This window comes from Procambarus clarkii, chromosome 22 (assembly GCF_040958095.1).
Source record: "Procambarus clarkii isolate CNS0578487 chromosome 22, FALCON_Pclarkii_2.0, whole genome shotgun sequence".
In the NCBI taxonomy this organism is placed as follows: domain Eukaryota; kingdom Metazoa; phylum Arthropoda; class Malacostraca; order Decapoda; family Cambaridae; genus Procambarus; species Procambarus clarkii.
The window spans coordinates 48,050,063-48,069,342 of NC_091171.1; the positions used below are offsets into that span (position 1 = coordinate 48,050,063).

The following is a 19,280-nucleotide window of genomic DNA, read 5'->3' on the forward strand; positions in this document are numbered from 1 at the left end:
AGAGAGCTGTTTCCCCCGGCCTCGTTAGTTAACTGGGGGGTGGAATAATGGACAAGATAGAGCTATTTCCCCCACCCCCCGTTACAATATGAGGACTAATATAGTACATACATGTACTATACTAGGCCTAGGAATATTTAAGTTTGATTTTGTTTAATTTTTCCAGATTGTATTTATTCGCTGTAAAGCGAATAGTTTCAAATTCTACTATCTAATAGTCTATTACGTCAATATATATACGATGGTCCTCATAGTTACAAAAAACACTATCTAAACAGGAGGACGGGTTGAATTTTAACCTCCCTTCAACTCATTCATCAATTATATAAATTTATATTCGAGACAAAAAGCGTTTCTTATTACTCTCGTAGATTCCTTTCCATATTGGTTGTCACTATGCATGATAGAACTGATGAGTTGGCCAAGACTTTTGCTCATAAAGAGGGAATTGATTACCATCCTGGACTGCCTTTGAGCAGCAATATTCTGGGATCAACAAAATCTCGTAGATTTGAGGCAAAGTGAAATTCACACCCGTTGCTCTATCATCGTTCTATTATGCAGTAAGAACGGCACGTGTATGGGTCATCCAATAAGGCTAGCAGACTTCTAGATGTTACCACTGCTAGGCTTAGGCTCGGCTACAAGTATCTCTGGCAGTTTGTAACATCTGCTAATGCAGATTTGACTAAATGTAAACTGTCAACTATTCACATACTTTGCGTCATTATATAATGAAATGTGAACAAATCTCGGAATTCAGAGATAACACCATCAATGAAGTCCAAGATATGTGTAAGTACTTCATTCATAATGATGTACTGCCAGGAATCTTAGCGAAGTATTCCAAATTTGCTTACTGTAGATGCAGCCTGCACATGACTGTAAAGCTGCCGCCCAGTTGGGTGGGTGTGCAGCAAGACTAGTAACTGTGTGACTCACCATAGATGTAAACTGCCTTCTATAGTGACTTGTGAGCCTCTTGTTGAATCACATGTGATATGAAGATTATTTATATGTATATATATATATATATTTGTGTAATTAATTGTATATATATGGAAGTGTATGTAACATTAATAATTGTGTACCTAGCTTCACAAGATTGTCACTTGCTTAACTAAACGAACTATGGGGTTCAGTTCCTGAACCCATTATGTGCCTCTGTAAACCTTTCCACCACCGCCTACGGGATGGGTATGGGGTGCATAATAAAGAAAGAAGTTGAATGATTACACCGTGTGAAAGATTCGTCCCGCCAGTTGGTTGTCTGCTTCATAAGTCAAACAATGACTTTTTAATATCGACATAAGTCAGCATGTGACTTACATCTTCGGCTGAAGGATGGGTTATATACGTCGCATATAAAAAACAGTAAAAAGTGCTGTTCACTGATCGACAGTTGCGGCGGGTGGTGGAATAACAAGAATTTGGCTTATGGTGATGCGGTAACTATGGCCCTACAGTGGCCCATGGCTATACTTGAACCTCCTGGCGGCCTATGGTGATGCGGTAACTATGACCCTACAGTGGCCCATGGCTATACTTGAGCCTCCTGGCGGCCTATGGCCCTACAGTGGCTCATGGCTATACTTGAACCTCCTGGCGGCCTATGGTGATGCGGTAACTATGACCCTACAGTGGCTCATAGCCTCCTGGCAGTCAGCTCTCAAAGAAGTGTTGTAAGTCATAACACTCCTGGGTGCACTCGTGAAGCTTACCATGGTGTGACTCGAAGCTTACCAAGGTACACCTGTCAGCTGAGCGGACAGCACTTCGGATTCATAGTCCTGAGGTTCTAGGTTCGATCCCCGGTGGAGGCAGAGACAAATGGGCAAAATGTTTCTTTCACCTTGATGCCCCTTTTACCTAGCAGTAAATAGGTACCTGGGAGTTAGACAGCTGCTACGGGCTGCTTCCTGGGGGCTGTGTAACAAAAAGGAGGCCTGGTCGAGGACCGGGCCGCGGGGACGCTAAGCCCCGAAATCATCTCAAGATAACTTCAAGATAACCGGAAGGTGTCACTCGAAGTAGTCACACCTTACCAAGGTGTGACTCGCATAAAGATCAACAAGTGGGTTGATCTTAATTCGAGAAACTAAGATCAACCTACTAGATGTAAATCTGCCATGACAAACACTATGTATAACTGTAAATAACTATGACAGACAAAGTTATGCTTCTTAACGTTGTCCGACATTGACACAAGGCCAAGAATTGTATTCTTACTTCTTGTGCTGCATACAGTATCTTAAACTCAGATAAAATTTCATTTCTAAGATTATTATTGAGAAACTAGAAATACAACACACACACACAATTATTAGAACTTTAGTTAAAGCAAGAATGTTAAACACCTGATGAAAACTTATAGCAATAATTGCAGTCAAGGAAATACACAAAAATGAAAGAATATCCTCACAGCCTGTTGTGAAAATGTCCGCGTCGCACTCACACCGGCTCTGTGTTCACTTGTGCTCAAATGTCTGGTCACACACTGAGTCAATTACAGCCCTCTCGCCTTCCCACCACAGTCAACAAGGCCACGAAATGCACGGGTGAAAGTATCTAGTGATTACTTTGACTGAAACAACACTTGTGGCAGTTGGAGCCAGCTGGCTGTGGTCTATCACGAGGATAACTGCATAACACACCCCATCTCCCACGACCATCAGGCACAACATCGCACAAAAACACAATCACAAATGTAAATTAAACACATCTCTCACATTGGTTACTAAAAACGACATAATACAATGAAGAATCAAACCTAAACTAGTGTACAACATGCAGCTAGTTTAGTGGGCGAGTGAAGGTTGTCGAGCTGCTGTATACGGAGCTCGTGCATCCAGCCCTTCGTCACCTGGGCACATCACTGCTTCATCCTGAGCCCGGTCATCCAGCCCCTCGTCACCTGGGCACATCACTGCTTCATCCTGAGCCCGGTCATCCAGCCCCTCGTCACCTGGGCACATCACTGCTTCATCCTGAGCCCGGTCATCCAGCCCCTCGTCACCTGGGCACATCACTGCTTCATCCTGAGCCCGGTCATCCAGCCCCTCGTCACCTGGGCACATCACTGCTTCATCCTGAGCCCGGCCATCCAGCCTCTCATCACCTGAGCACATCACCGCTTCATCCTGAGCCTGTGCATCCAGCCCCTCCTCACCTGGGCACATCACCGCCTCATCAACATTCCACACTTCAGTTTCGTTATTGTGGATCAGGTGGAAGCGTTCCTCAACACTTTTCTACATTCACAGTACCACAAAATGGACATTACTAGCAATGTTTTCAAGCTTAATAATCCTCTCTTACTGTATACAATAATCCTCTCTTACTGTATACAGAGTATTATCATTGGTGCTACAAAATCTACACTTGTATAAAACACTGGTACACCAAGTCTTATGCACCTAATATTTACACCTGTATAAAACAGTAGTACACCAAGTCTTATACACCTTAAGTGCTACAAAATCTACATTTGTATAAAACACTGGTAACAATAAATATCTTATATCTTATGAATATCTTAAGTGCTACAAAATTTCTATTACCAAAAACCTTTTAAAATTAAAATATCCTTCAAAATATGTAGACCACCAACAAGCAATCTTTCACATAATGTGCTACAAAATCTACAATATTAAAACAAAAATCAAGTTTAATAGCCTGTCGAGTACACAAAACATACACCACAAATCTTCTAGATAATAAATGCTACAAGATCTACATTTACTATAAAACAGTTACAAGTTTTCCACGGTGTACACACAGCACTACAAAGTCTACATAACACACAGCATGTCCCCAAATGTGTAACTTGCAGGCAGAGCACCATCACGCAGTCTTCCTCCTTCAGTGGTTCAAACTGGAAAGTTCACATACGTGTCATAATTCTCCAGGTACACAACAGCGGCACTGTAGAGCAGCTCAAACTGGTCCTGGAGGAATGACAAGAACACTTATGTTTAATCTGTAAACCTTGTACTTGAGTGAAGTCTAAACTTGAGGGAGGGGGCAAAAAAAAAACCCTCGACTTAAATTTAAATATAACCTGTAGTGAGTAAGGTAAAGTTGGTACTTGAGTTTACCCTATACTTGAGTAAGATAAACTATATTTGAGTAAAGGTAAACCCTTATACTTGAGATTGGTAAATCTTATACTTTGGTAAGGCATACCCTATACACACAAAAATCACAATAGCGTGATATATCAAATGAACAAATCCACAAGGGCCATGATGAGGGTTCAAACCTACGCACGAGATGTTCCCAGATGCGCTTTAGTCAACTGCACCTTACATGGTCAACAGAATTGCAACCTGGAATGATACGGCTTTCACGAGGATCCTGAAGCTTCTCCGATGCACAATCCTTGTGGATTTGTTCATTTGATATGCCACGCTATTGTGATTTCTGTGTGTATTGAAGTAGGGGCGTAGAGGTAAAACATCTGGCTGACAGAGCCCGAGTGCATGGGGGAATTGTATGAAACCCCCTGTTAGGATCTGAAAAAGCTTCGGAATCCACGTAAGGCCAGTAGCACTCCAGGTTGCAATTCTTTTGACCACGTCATGGTACAGTTGACTAAGGCGCATCTGGGAACATCCCGTGTGTATTTTCGAACCCTCATCAAGGCCCTTGTGGATTTGTTCATTTGATATATTTCACTATTGTGATTTCTGTGTGTAGTGTAGTGTAGATAATAGCTCGATTCTGCAAGCACAAATAGTACGTACACACACACACACACACACACACACACACACACACACACACACACACACACACACACACACACACACACACACACACACACACACACACACACACACACGTACACGTACACGTACACGTACACGTACACGTACACGTACACACACACACACACACACACACACACACACACACACACACACACACACACACACACACACACACACACACACACACACACACACACTCTCTCTCTCTCTCTCACTCACACTCTTACGAGCATTACACAGAAGGCTGCATTTACTTACCTGAGAGACAAAGAACTGTGGTCGAGCCCGACGAAGTTTCACAACAGTGCGATAAACATCAATCTTGTCAGATTTCTGAAGGTTCTCTATAGTCAAGAGGGCGCCAGCCAAGAGTCCACACCCCGTCACCCCGTCACTGCCAAGATCACGCTTACAGTTCACACACACAATATAGTCAGGACCTCACAATCTCTCATGTTAGTGTGAACATGGAATTAGTAAGGGGATATTAGGAGACTATATGACTGCACTATGAAAAATGGAACGAAAAGGGGTAACTTTCGAAATAGGATAAAGAGATAGGTGTCCAAAGCTAATTTGATGTAAATAAAACTTGACTAAAAGCCAGTAGACCTACTATGTTATTTTTTTTTTAAATAAGATGACGTGACTTCACTTTATTGACAAAAATATGAATATATTTTGCATGATGTGAATGCTTCATTTGGATGTTATGTCTCATTCCCAGGAATAATTGTTGTATTTGTGAATATATTAGTGAGGGTGGCAAGAAAGAGTGTGCAGAGCATACAAGATGCTCTGATAAAGGAGCACCTACCCACAAGACAGGAGGAGAGGACCAGCCTCGGGAGAGCGGGGAGACTGCAGCAGCATCTCTGACACTGCGACCAGGACTTGGGGCGAGGGAGGCACTTGGGTCCCGTACGGCCACGACGTAAGCTGGTACACGCTCACTGTCTGGTGTACATTCTGAACACCAAGTTTTATATCACTCATCACATTCCTCTCACTTAACCATACACTCATTATTAAACATAATAATTGAGAAGTGAGGAAAATATTTGGTAATATATGTTGAAAGATTGCTTTGCATACACATATAATTGAAAAAGAATGTTATAACTGAAATTATAATGATAGTCGAATGACATACTGATAACAATTTCAACCATTCTGACCCCTGTTGAAATATGAAGGCACGAAAATAAAGTTGTTACCATACCTGCTGGGAGAACACCTCAATAGAGTAGAGGTCAAACGACTTGTAGGGCGTCACATGGAGCGTGCGGACGGTGTAGCGGCCCACCTGTAGGTCACAGTCGGGTCCAGGCAACACACACGGAAACTCCTGCCAGCAACATGAAGCAAACATTAATTAAGAGCCACACATTGCTCCCACTGAATAATCTTTAGATTTCAGTTTTTGTACAGAGGCCTATTTCTCATACTTCAATTTTGTTTCAAGATAATTATAGGGTAGTGAATGAACTGTAAAATTGAGGAACCAACTGCATAATTATTGTCTTAGGATGTGTTAAAAATAATCATAATAAATGGTATTTTCAAATATATAAAATGCTTAAAGGATTTTTTTTGTGATATGGATCAAAAGATGAACATATTAACAAGCTAAATATTTTACTTACTGAACAACACACAAAGTAGGCTACCTCTTCATATGGCCCAAATTCTTTGATGAGACGCACAGTTGACCATTTGTCAAGCTAAATATTGGAAATACTTAACAATACTCATAAATTACCTTTTCATATCCATCAAATGTGTTGATGAGAATAATACTTGGACATTTCTTCTCGACCACAAGCTTCCAGAACTTGTTGAGCATGGAGGGAAGAGGATGCTCTGTCGCTATCATGGTGTTGGGTTCATCCAGACCGTCCAGTCTCACTGCATTAATATACTGGGAAAGCATCTCACCACCTTCCATCTCCAAGAAGATCCTTCGAGTATCTGCTGGTACAACAGCTGGGTTGCGGTTTAGCGGATAATATTCACCTTGAGATGACACTCTGAAAGTGAGGGCAGACGGCAGGGCCAAAGCCTTCTGGTAAAGATCATGACTTGTCCTCATGAATTCCTTCATCTGATCGTGTGCACTGACCGAGGGAATTACAGTGTTATCTCCATATAGAAGCTCATCAAATATTTGAAGACCGAGGTTGTACTGAGCAACGTTCTCTACTAGACGAGCTCGACAATCACGAAGTCTCTGCAACACTTCTAGTGGGTCCATACTGCCCTGGACCATCAACATCTCATGTAAGAGCAGCACCAGCAAAACAGTGCCTGTGCGTCCTATCCCAGCCGAACAGTGCACAACTACACCACCTGGCAAATAACGAACAAAATTTAGTGGATCAACACATCAAATTTCAACAGGTACACAAGTCCTGCCATGTGAAACACAATTGAAAATTCACTCTGAATATTGCAGTTGTGTCACAACTACAAACCCCATTTTTTCAGACAAGCTGTGCTTTCCCAGCATGAATGTGTTTCTAATTACAAACTCAGAGTTACACTCTGTGATATGCATGTGAATGACTAGCCTTACTTTAAAATGTATCTAAATTAATTAACATATTACTTTACCATATTGAATACTGTCCATAAAAACATCAGCAATCACTTGTGAGTTTGTTAAGGCACTTACTAAGAACCCTATATGTCGGAAATCCGATAATAACATTACTAATCACTAACTTCATTAGAAGAAAATGGGTTTCGTGACCGTTCAGAGAAAACAGAAAATCTGTGATGTCATCAAAACATTCAGTTAAGCTTCAACCCGTTTCATGAAAACCACCAGTCTAGGGATGAATTAATAAAAAAGTATTCTCAATGACTATATCTAATATAATTATCAATAAAACTCAAGTCTACCTCCCTAAGTCAATAATGACAAAATTAAGATCTGGGCTGGACACGTCCAGGGTTCGTATGGGAGACTGGCGGATTGAAAGTAAACAAAGGTTGCCCGTGAGGTTTTAGTGACACTCAGCACTACAACGATGCAGACTCCTGGTTCAACCCTGACGGCGAGTGGACGTCTGGACACCTCCTCTGCCTGGGAGTCGCCGGTTCATGTCCTGTTTTCGCGTTTTGGCTTTGCTACTGCCATTGGCATCCCTATTTAACGGTCCAGTTGTACGATGCCTGGACCGTTGATACATTTTGCCTTGAGTCACAAGATTGTTGATAGATTTTTTTGGCATGTTGTGGCTGGTTCTCCTGGCCGGGTGACGGTGTGGGGAACCGGCTTGGCCGAGAGGTGCCGGGGGTTGGTGGGTCTTGGTGGGCTCCTGGTGAGCCCTCAGCCGTGGTGGGGAGCAGGCTTCTGCTCTGCCGGAGGACACTGGATGACTTTTGCATTTTAGTTGGGGGATCGAGTTTTGGTTTTGCTACCATGTGCTCTCTGTGTAGGGCTGGGCTGATGCTTGTCACCCTGAGGAACTCCTGGGGCTCCCCAATCATCTACCTGTCTGTGTTTCTTAGCTGCGAGGCATAATAGTTTCTGGTGCTTGGCGTCACTCGTTTCGCGATTAAGCTTAGCGTTTCACCTTTCTGGGCTTCGCGATTAACCCATCACAGGTACGCCGGGGCACATCCCGTCCCACGATCGTCGTCGCACCTAAATCAACAACAACAACAACAACACTACAAAGATCTCAAATATCGATCGCACAACATTGATTCTGCCACAGTGACCTCATCATCAAGAAAGGAAAGTGCTAATTATCCGACTAAACCCCATGTCTATTAGTTTTTTGGCCAATTTACTCTCAGATAGGTTAGTTGGTTAAGTAGCCTGACCACCCTACCACACACAGTAAACTAATCACACTACAATTCAAGTAAAATCACAAGTTATATAAAATGTTGTGATGGGCGGCGTACCTTCAGAATGCGTGTGGATGACCTGCCGGATCATGGTGGCCAGACTGTGGGCCTCGGTGGGCACGCCGTGGTCCGGCCAGCTCAAGTAGTGGTAGTGGGTCACTGTGTGAGCAATTCCATTCTTCCACACCTGCAAATACAACCAGTTTTCCGTAAGTATTTAATATTACACTTGATTATTTACATAATTAAGTTGAACTCAGATCCAACACTAAAATATGCAAAATATATAAACTGTCTTCGTCTGCAGCACAATGCTCGGTAAAAATTTTGTACCATATACTGAATATTTATGTAAATAATTATCATGACATAGTAATAACAGTATTATTAATCCATAAATTCCTCTGCACCCACTAAAATAAAAAAAATAAACACATACTTTAACCAATCTCACAGCACATGTATCGCCGTTACCTCTAAACACACATTATCTAGCACACAGCTTGCCGCCCCTCATATTTTATATTAATATATATATATATATATATATATATATATATATATATAAAATATATATATATATATATATATATATATATATATGCACATAAACTTGTCTACACTCGCAAGTGAAGTTAACACAACTTAGACACCATCCATCAGGTAGACTCGAACCCAAACAGCACAGTTGCTTCACAACAACTGGCATAACTAGTACGCCTTAACCCACTACACCAAACTCAGACCCTTAAAAGGAATGGAAATTTCAGAGCATTTCCCTAAACATCTTCACTCCCCAAGGGCACCAGAGAGGTAAGAGGTCACTTACGTTTTTCACCAAGCAGGGGCTTGATGATAAGAGGTCACTTACAGTTCCCATATAAGCAGGGGCTTATGTAAAACATGTTATGTATGCATGTAAAACGTATCTTTGAAAATGTAAGGAGTGACTTGTAAAACACTTCCCTAGGTGTCATACCATAAATAAAGTCTGAAAATTAACTTTGGAGAGTTAATTTTTCAACTACCCTCAACAGTGAAGAAAAACATAAGAAATATTGAGAAGATTCATGTTAGAATCATTAATCTTATGTTCTAATGTCTATAATGATAGCGAGATAGTGGACATTAATAAGGTATTACCATTTTCTTGTCACTAAAAACTCCACAGTAACCATGCAGCCTATTTCATACTTGACTCCATGCAAATAGCTTACAGTCTTTATAATTGCTAATATTTCTTAAAGCATTTAATTTAGACCTACTCCGACCAGCCTACATCCCAAACCAGACAGTCAAGTCACACAGACAGACAGACAGACAGATTCATTTCCTAACAGTATAGATATATGCTTTTACCAGGCCACAGGTTTCCAAACGCCCTTTATATACACCACATGTTAAGTCCACAGCTTTCTCTATCCACAGTATACATCTCTTCATTTTCATTAATTAAACACTGTTTAAACATATTTGTTGACATACTTATTAACTTGGCCCTTATGCCACAATGAAGGAAAAGAAGCTGTCCAACTCTCCTCTAGAGAAGCCAAATACTCAGCCAGTACAGTGTACATTACCTGAACAAGAGACACGTTGTAATTAGAGTGATGATCTGTCTTAATAACTTCCACTTTGTAGTCATCAATCATCAGGGCTCCTCCAAAATCCAGGTATTTGCCCACTTTTTTCTGATCAAATAACAAAAAAATAATAATTTATTATGTATATATCTTTCCATCAACAAACTAAATATGTACCTCTACTTATTATGCTAGGTAAATCCAATTTCATTAGCTTAATTGTCGTAGCTTTTAGTTCAATAAATAGAGCACAGTGAATATAAGTTATACAAAAGATACATTGAATATAATTGATAATATATAATTGTATATATATATAACTATGTATTGTATATATATAATTACAATATAATTGTATTGTATAACTTCAAGATAATTGAAGTTATACAAAAAATTCTAAGCCGAAAAAATGGACTAGACCTAAACCTGAGGACATACATATATACACTCACGCTTAGACACAGTGTTCAGGCCTCTCTCAGGACACACGCATTATACACTCACAGACACAGAGACAAGGTAGTTGTGTGATGAGTGATGTCCTTACCACCGCGGGGCATCATACCCATCCCTGCATTCTACACCTTCAGGAATATCTGTGACTGAGCTGGACAAACTCAACTGTAATTTAGCTCAAGTAGCAGTAAAATTACACTTTTCACTCAAGTTTAGGGTGATCCAAAAAGACACTTTAGTATATAATTACCTTCCCGCCCTCCTCAAAGTTAGCCACCATTATAATGACGTAGATGTGATGTTCACATATCATCCTCCAGAAGTCGCCGAGGGTGCTCACATTAGCCTCCTTGGGGCCTTGCGAGGCTACGTACTTCAGAACACCTCCAAACCCCTGAATATATAAGAATGATTGTTCAGTATTACGTCGAGTGCGGCCTTTGGTGACATTCTTAACAAGCATATTTATATCCATTTTTTTTTAATATAAAAGAAAGCATTAATTGAAGCTACAAAATAATTTACATTGTCTTTAATCAACCTATGAACCTCTCCATATATCAAGTGTAACTCTTACCTAAATGACTATTATATGGAGCATATGGTATACCATATACCGAGAGCTGAAGATGATAACGGAGAAAGGAATATTGTTAGAGTAAGTATTGGAATAGCTTAGTAACTACCAGTTGTGAGTCCCTAACACAGTGTCTTGTTAACAATTATATATATGGCCCTGTGAAAATTATGTTAAGCAAATTTGCATACAAATCTCTCCACTGAATGAACAACCTATTTGAGACGAGTTCAGGAACAACCATTTCCAATAACAGGTCAGTTAGTATCTGCATGATGTTGGATGAACTCTGCGCTCAATATTAATATGGTACGAGATGATTTATGGTGAGCACTGGCCATCAGGGCTCAGTACTGATATATGTGACCAGATCAGGAGTGAGCACTGGCCATCATGGCTCAGTACTGATATATGTGACCAGATCAGGCACGAACAGTGCAAATTAGAGCCCTCCACTGGTACTTACAAAAAAAAACAGGTACAATATCTATCTGTGATGTTGAACACTTGACATACAGTTACTTAGAAGGTACACTTAATAAAGGAAGGTAAGAGATACACTTGCTACCCAGAGATACACTTACACTTGCTACCCAGAGATACACGTACAACACAGAGATACATCTGCTACACAAGATATACTTGCTACACAGAGAGGCAGGAGGAGGGACCAGTTCCACAGCCTCCCAGGAAATAATACTCACGTAGACGTGGTTTGCGTTGATGTAATTAGAGAACGGGTCGTTGTTAATGACGGAGAGCTCCACCCGCGTCTCGTCATCTGCAAGTATACTGACGGTGAGGGAAGACCAGGACTAGTATACTGAGGGTGAGGGAAGACCAAAACTAGTATACTGAGGGTGAGGGAAGACCAGGACTAGTATACTGAGGGTGAGGGAAGACCAGGACTTGTATACTGAGGGTGAGGGAAGACCAGGACTAGTATACTGAGGGTGAAGGAAGACCAGGACTAGTATACTGAGGGTGAGGGAAGACCGGGACTAGTATACTGAGGTGAGGGAAGACCAGGACAAGTATACTGAGGGTGAGGGAAGACAAGCACTAGTAGACTGAGGGTAAAGGAAGACAAAGTGTGGAAAATTTTCCACTACAATTATAGCATGACATGTCTGAGTACATGGTTTATGAAAGTACATGGCTCAGGCATGGTTATTTATAAAACAAGCCAAGCTCTCTCGAGACAGAGTGTCAAGTCAGCATAATATGACCATTTTGTGATCTACACATCCCAAGAAGGCCTCCTTAATGAATCCATATCAGGATATGTAATTACATCTGACAGCTATAAGCATACCATGGTAATACTTCAAAATAAATACACATCCTTAAGAAATACTTGTTTAGCCAAATACATTTGGTTAACGGTAGTATAAATGAATTATTTAATGAGGCAAGGCAATGATACTCGCCAATGAGTGGATCGCATCTGTGTGCAAACGCTGACGCTTTAATAAACAATACACCTCTGCCATGAGGACACACTCCACGGTTGACTCCTGGTTCAACCTTGGCGACAAGCGGACGTCTGGACACCTCTTCTGTCTGGGAGCCGCCTGATCACGTTCTGTTTTCGCGTTTTGGCTTTGCTACTGCCGTTTGGTATCCCTATTTAACGGTCCGATTGTACGACGCCTGGCGCACATATCGCCTTGGGTCATGGGATTGTTGATAGATTTTTTTTTTACTTGTTCTGGCTGGTTCTCCTGGCAGGGTGCGGGCGGGGTGACGGTGTTCGGGGGCCGGCTTGGATGAGAGGTGCCAGGGGTTGGCGGGTCTTAGTGGGCTCCTGGTGTACCCTCAGACGTGGTGGGCGGCTGGCTTCTGCTCTACCGGAGGACATTGGATGACTTTTGCGTTTTAGTTGGGGGCCGAGTTTTTGGTTTTGCTACCCAGTGTTCTCTGTGTGGGGCGGGGCCGGTGCTTGTCACCCTGAGGGACTCCTGGGGCTCCCCAATCATCTGACTGTCTGCGTTTTTTTGCCACATGGCATATTAGTTTCCAGTGATTGGCGTCACTTGTTTCGCGATTTGGCTTGCCGTTTCACCTTACCGGGCTTTGCGATTAACCCTTACCGGGTACACCGGGGCGCATCCCATCCTACGATCGTCGTCGCCCCTAAATCAACAAAAACAACTCCACGGTCTTCAAGCTGCTTTATTTGTAGCCTTTTAGATTCCATGGACCTGATTAGTAGTGTATACTGCACATACAATGTGTATTAACTGCAAGATATTCTATTTAAGTAATAATTTGATCTTGCCACAGTGAGAGAGGAGTGTGATCTCATCGTCACCACAGAATGCGACGCCTCACTCCCTCATCAACCCGTTCTCGCAAATTTAATAAGTCAATATTGACTTATTAAATATGTGCATAGGTGACATACTTAACAATAGTTTCCCTTGAAAAGCTTCATAGAAAACACCGACCTTACCTAACCTACTTAGTATGTTAAGATAAACATCTTATTGCTTCGTAATTGCAATTATTACCTAACCTATACCTATAATAGGTTAAGTAACAATTGTAATTACGAAGCAATAAGATGCTTATTTTAACATACTAAGTTGGTTAGGTAAGGTCGGTGTTTTCTATGAAGCTTTTCAAGGGAAACTATTATGTTTAGTATGTCACCTATGCACGCAACTAATAAGTCAATATTGACTTATTAAATTTGCGAGAACGGGTTGCCCTCACACAAGATAAACAAGACCTACCACCTCATTTGATATATGTGCATGGACATTTCGTTCTGAGTAGCTAAATCTAAAACAACAACAAACACTTCATGGGAACACTCCATGGTCGTACAAGCTTAGTTTTAGCCGTTTATCTTCCGTGAAATCCTAGTTGGTAGTATAAAACAACACACAAATGTGTATCAACATCAAGGCACTGTTTAATGTGAAATAAGAGTGTGTCTTGCCAAGAAACAGTGAGACAAGTGTGTGGCCACATCGTCACCACAGCTGTGATACACATACTCCCACGCTGTGTAAAGAAAACTGCCACCACACAAAGGCTTGGTCGGTGGTGTTAACTACACCTAAATGTGTATAAACATTAAGACACTATTTTAACGAAACAGGTGTGTCTTCCCATATACTGTGGGTGGAGTGTGAGCAACACCGGACTCCAAGCCAGAAGCCGGTGGAGTCTAGACAACACCATTCTAACATCAGTAGTGAACAACATTATAAGCTCTGGCCCCACAAGAGGGTTAAAAATCTTAGTACAATAAGATAAGAGCTCCGTACCTGCATCCTAATAAAATAAGGGGAGGTTGGTGGTGTAGTAACTAGAGACTGGATCCAATGTCTTTTTGAGCCACTAACCCCCATTATATTGCAGGTGCGGTTACAACCATGAGCTTACGAGCTCACCTCAATAAGTAAATTACTTGCCACTAAAATTAAAAAAATATACTAACTAGGTTAATTAATGTTTAACATACTTGATATATTGCGATTGCTTAAACACAAATTAAAATATTCATTTGTAATAAATAAATTCATACCATTAAAGAATATGTCATTGTTTTATTAATAATTCATATATGACAAGTTACCAGATCAAATGAATAGGCTAATATAATTTGTAACCGAATCAGAGCTAGCTGCATTATATATATTACTTTTTTACTAAGTGGTAAGTGGAGGTTTTTTCTTTCACACAGGTTGATGAAAGCAGCACCATTCCTGTTGGATCACTGAAAACTGAGCCACTTAGGGGACACAGAAAATAGATACAGTCCACTACCCCACGAAGAAAACAAGTTTCCTAGTGGCTAGTTAGTTCCTTAGTTTAGGGAGTCAGAAGGGTAAAAAAAAATCCACAACTAGGACTAGTATACGTAGGGTGAGGGACGACCATGACTAGTATACTAAGGGTGAGGGAAGACCAGGACTAGTATACTAAGGGTGAGGGAAGACCAGGACTAGTATACTGAGGGTGAGGGAAGACCAGGACTAGTATACTGAGAGTGAGGGAAGACCAGGACTAGTATACTGAGGGTGAGGAAAGATCAGGACTAGTATACTGGTGTAAAAAGACCAGGACTAATAAATGTAAGGCTCATCCAGTTATTTGTTTTACACTGCAGGAGAGTAAACCTTGTACAAAATTGAGTTAATGTCTAAAGTATCATTGCAAGAAAAACATTGCTGTATAATGAATGGTTGGGATTAGGTGAGATTAGGTGAGTTTAGGTGAGATTAGGTGAGGTCAGGGCCTCATCAACCAGCCTCTGCATGAGATAATGGTAAAAATTGGTGAAAGAGAATCAGGTGTACTTACAAGGAAGGTTATTCCGGTAGCGGTTCTTCTTCTTGTTCTCAAGATGTTCTCCGACAGACATAGACTTGCCAACATTGGACGGGACAGACTGCAACACACACCAGAGGTCACCATTAGATATTTGTTACAAACACTGAGGGGTAAAGACTGCACATATCTTCCCATGATATTTGTATTTGTTGTTCTAACAAACCTCCAGAGACAACTGTTTGTACAATTATTCTCAACACTGTACAAGCATCCTCAAATTGGTTCATTCATGCCCCACTTGGTACAGTCATTCCACACTTTGTACAGTCATTCCACACTTTGTACAGTCATACCCCACTTGGTACATTTATTACCCATTAGTCCAGTCATTTCCCACTTTCCACTCATCTTACCCCTTTGCCACAGCTACAAACAACTTGACTAACCATGAAGTCCTCTGAGGTATCATGAGCACCAATGGCCTTGTTGAGATAGGCTTCAACGTCATCAAAAGCCACACGTCGGCTGAAGTTGCAGTATATGTCCTCTTGGAAGTTATTCTTGTAAATGTTTTCATAAACATTTTCCTCCTCAACTGCTGGTGGAATTGCGTCCTTTTTGGGGATATAAATTATTATAATACAAAAATAGAATTAAATATCTGAAAATTCACTCAAATATAAATAAATATAGATAAATATGACAACATATTTATCTTTTTATGGTTAATTTACCAAAAACCAGAAGACTTTTTTTTACTGATTGTTTATATACTATGTCATATAATTTCGAACTGTGCGATCAATGACTAAATCACTCGTTCAGTTTGCTGGAGATTCTGAACAGACACAGCACCACCTCTGCTGCTATGTATGTGTCGGGTATCAGAGTGGTTCCTTACAGGAAATATCACCTTTCACATATTTCCTTCCCATTTAGCAAAAAAAAAAAAGACCTATACCAGGGCTTTATACAAAATAATGGTTTTGAAGTGCACACACAAACACACACACACAATATATATGTGTAAATCACGAAAATTAACAAGTGATGAAAAATGTGAGTGTCAGATCACGGAGGAAGAATTGAAACATGAATTTCCTTAAATACTTTCGTATTTTTAATAATACATCTTCAGAAGGAATGAATGAATTGATTTCTTCTGAAGATGAATAATTAAAAATACGATGTATAATTAAAAATATATATAACATTATATATATATTGTGTGTGTGTGTGTATGTGTGCGTGTGCATATGTGTGTGTGTGTGTAATTACCTAAGTGTAGTTACAGGATGAGAGCTACGCTCGTGGTGTCCCGCCTTCCCAGCACTCTTTGTCATATAACGCTTTGAAACTACTGACCGCCTTGGCCTCCACCACCTTCTCACTTAACTTGTTCCAACCGTCTACCACTCTATTTACGAAGGTGAATTTTCTTATAATTCTTCAACATCTGTGTTTAGCTAGTTTAAATCTATGACCTCTTGTTCTTGAAGTTCCAGGTCTCAGGAAGTCTTCCCTGTCGATTTTATCAATTCCTGTTACTATTTTGTACGTAGTGATCATATCACCTCTTTTTCTTCTGTCTTCTAGTTTTGGCATATTTAATGCTTCTAACCTCTCCTCGTAGCTCTTGCCCTTCAGTTCTGGGAGCCACTTAGTAGCATGTCTTTGCACCTTTTCCAGTTTGTTGATGTGCTTCTTAAGATATGGGCACCACACAACAGCTGCATATTCTAGCTTTGGCCTAACAAAAGTCATGAACAATTTCTTTAGTATATCGCCATCCATGTATTTAAATGCAATTCTGAAGTTAGAAAGCATTGCATAGGCTCATTGCACAATATTCTTTATGTGGTCCTCAGGTGATAGTTTTCTATCTAGAACCACTCCTAGATCTCTTTCTTTATCAGAATTCTTTAAAGATTTCTCACATAATATATAGGTTGTGTGGGGTCTATGTTCTCCTATTCCACATTCCATAACATGACATTTATTAACATTAAATTCCATTTGCCAAGTGGTGCTCCATATACTTATTTTGTCCAGGTCTTCTTGAAGGGCATGACAATCATCTAAATTTCTTATCCTTCCTATTATCTTAGCATCATCAGCAAACATGTTCATATAATTCTGTATACCAACTGGTAGATCATTTATGTACACAATAAACATCACTGGTGCAAGAACTGAACCCTGTGGTACTCCACTTGTGACATTTCTCCATTCCGATACATTGCCTCTGATTACTGCCCTCATTTTTCTATCAGTCAGAAAATTTTTCATCCATGATAGAAGCTTACCTGTCACCCCTCCAATATTTTCCAGTTTCCAGAACAACCTCTTATGTGGAACTCTGTCGAAAGCCTTTTTTAGGTCCAGATAGATGCAGTCAACCCAACCATCTCTTTCCTGTAATATCTCTGTGGCTCGATCATAGAAACTGAGTAAATTCGATACACAGGATCTTCCAGATCGAAAACCATACTGTCTGTCTGACATTATATCATTTCTCTCCAGGTGTTCTACCCATTTAGTTTTGATTAGCTTTTCCAATACTTTCACTATTACACTTGTCAATGATACAGGTCTATAATTGAGGGGGTCTTCCCTGCTGCCACTTTTGTAGATTGGAACTATGTTAGCCTGTTTCCACACGTCTGCTACGATTCCTGTACACAGGGATGCCTGAAAGATCAGGTGAAGTGGAATGCTGAGTTCAGATGCACATTCTCTCAGAACCCATGGTGAAACGCCATCTGGGCCAGCTGCTTTGTTCTTCCCGAGCTCCTTTAGCATATTTTCCACTTCATCTCTAGACACCTCTATCCGCTCTATGTTGTTCTCTGGAATTCTTATTGTGTCTGGTTCTCTGAAGCTTTCATTTTGTACAAACACACTTTGGAACTTTTCATTTAATGTTTCACACATTTCCTTTTCATTTTCCGTGAATCTGTTTCCCATTTTCAACCTCTGGATATTATCCTTTACCTGCAATTTGTTGTTTATGAATTTGTAGAATAGGCCCGGTTCTGTTTTACATTTATCTGCTATCCCTTTTTCAAAATTTCTTTCTGCCTCTCTCCTTACTGCTGTATAGTTGTTTCTCGCATCTTTGTATCGCTGGTATGTTTGGGGGTTTGGCCTCTTCCTATACTGATTCCATTTTTGTGTCTTTTGGTCTCTTGCCCTCTCACAATTTCTGTCGAACCAATCCTGTTTTCTGGCCCTGCATCTCTGTTTTGGTATGAATGTTTGTGTGCTTTCCTCGTATAGTTTTAACAATTTGGCATACATTTCATTTACTTCCCTGCCTAGCAACAATTCTGTCCAATTACACTCATTAAAAAAATGTCGAAGTTCCCCATAGTTGCCTCTCCTTAAATCGAGTTTATCAACTGTTTCAATGTCCCCATTTTCTTCTAGATGATATCTTAAAGCATATTTAATGTCTAACAGGACGTGATCACTCTTTCCCAAGGGAGGAAGGTACTGGATGTCAAAAATCTCTTCTTCTTTCCTGGTGAATACTAGATCCAGTACTGACGGTATATCTCCTTCCCTCATTCTTGTGGCTTGCTTTATGTGTTGATACAAGAATGTCTCCAGTATGAGATTCACAAATCTGCATGTCCAAAAGTCCTCCGTTCTTGCTTCATAGGCCTCCCAGTCTATTGCTCTAAAGTTGAAGTCCCCCAGTATCAACAGTCGTGATTTATCTTTATCTGCTTGTACAATAAT

General features: G+C 40.6%; 1 protein-coding gene across 2 annotated transcripts in view; it reads right to left on the reverse strand.

Annotated features, from left to right (window-relative positions):
- Positions 1-2,262: 2,262 nt before the first annotated feature.
- The window catches only part of LOC123759116 (receptor-type tyrosine-protein phosphatase S), a 144,268-nt gene continuing 127,250 nt past the window's right edge, over positions 2,263-19,280 (reverse strand). For both annotated transcript variants that reach the window (XM_069328996.1, XM_069328995.1), the window contains 11 exons: positions 15,983-16,150; positions 15,567-15,654; positions 11,954-12,030; positions 10,923-11,066; positions 10,214-10,324; positions 8,691-8,820; positions 6,535-7,121; positions 5,995-6,120; positions 5,590-5,741; positions 5,031-5,166; positions 2,263-3,947 (listed from right to left, as the gene is read on the reverse strand). In XM_069328996.1, coding sequence (XP_069185097.1) covers positions 3,870-3,947; positions 5,031-5,166; positions 5,590-5,741; positions 5,995-6,120; positions 6,535-7,121; positions 8,691-8,820; positions 10,214-10,324; positions 10,923-11,066; positions 11,954-12,030; positions 15,567-15,654; positions 15,983-16,150 — 1,797 coding nt within the window. In that variant the 3' untranslated portion in view covers positions 2,263-3,869. The remainder of the gene's footprint in view (positions 3,948-5,030; positions 5,167-5,589; positions 5,742-5,994; positions 6,121-6,534; positions 7,122-8,690; positions 8,821-10,213; positions 10,325-10,922; positions 11,067-11,953; positions 12,031-15,566; positions 15,655-15,982; positions 16,151-19,280) is intronic.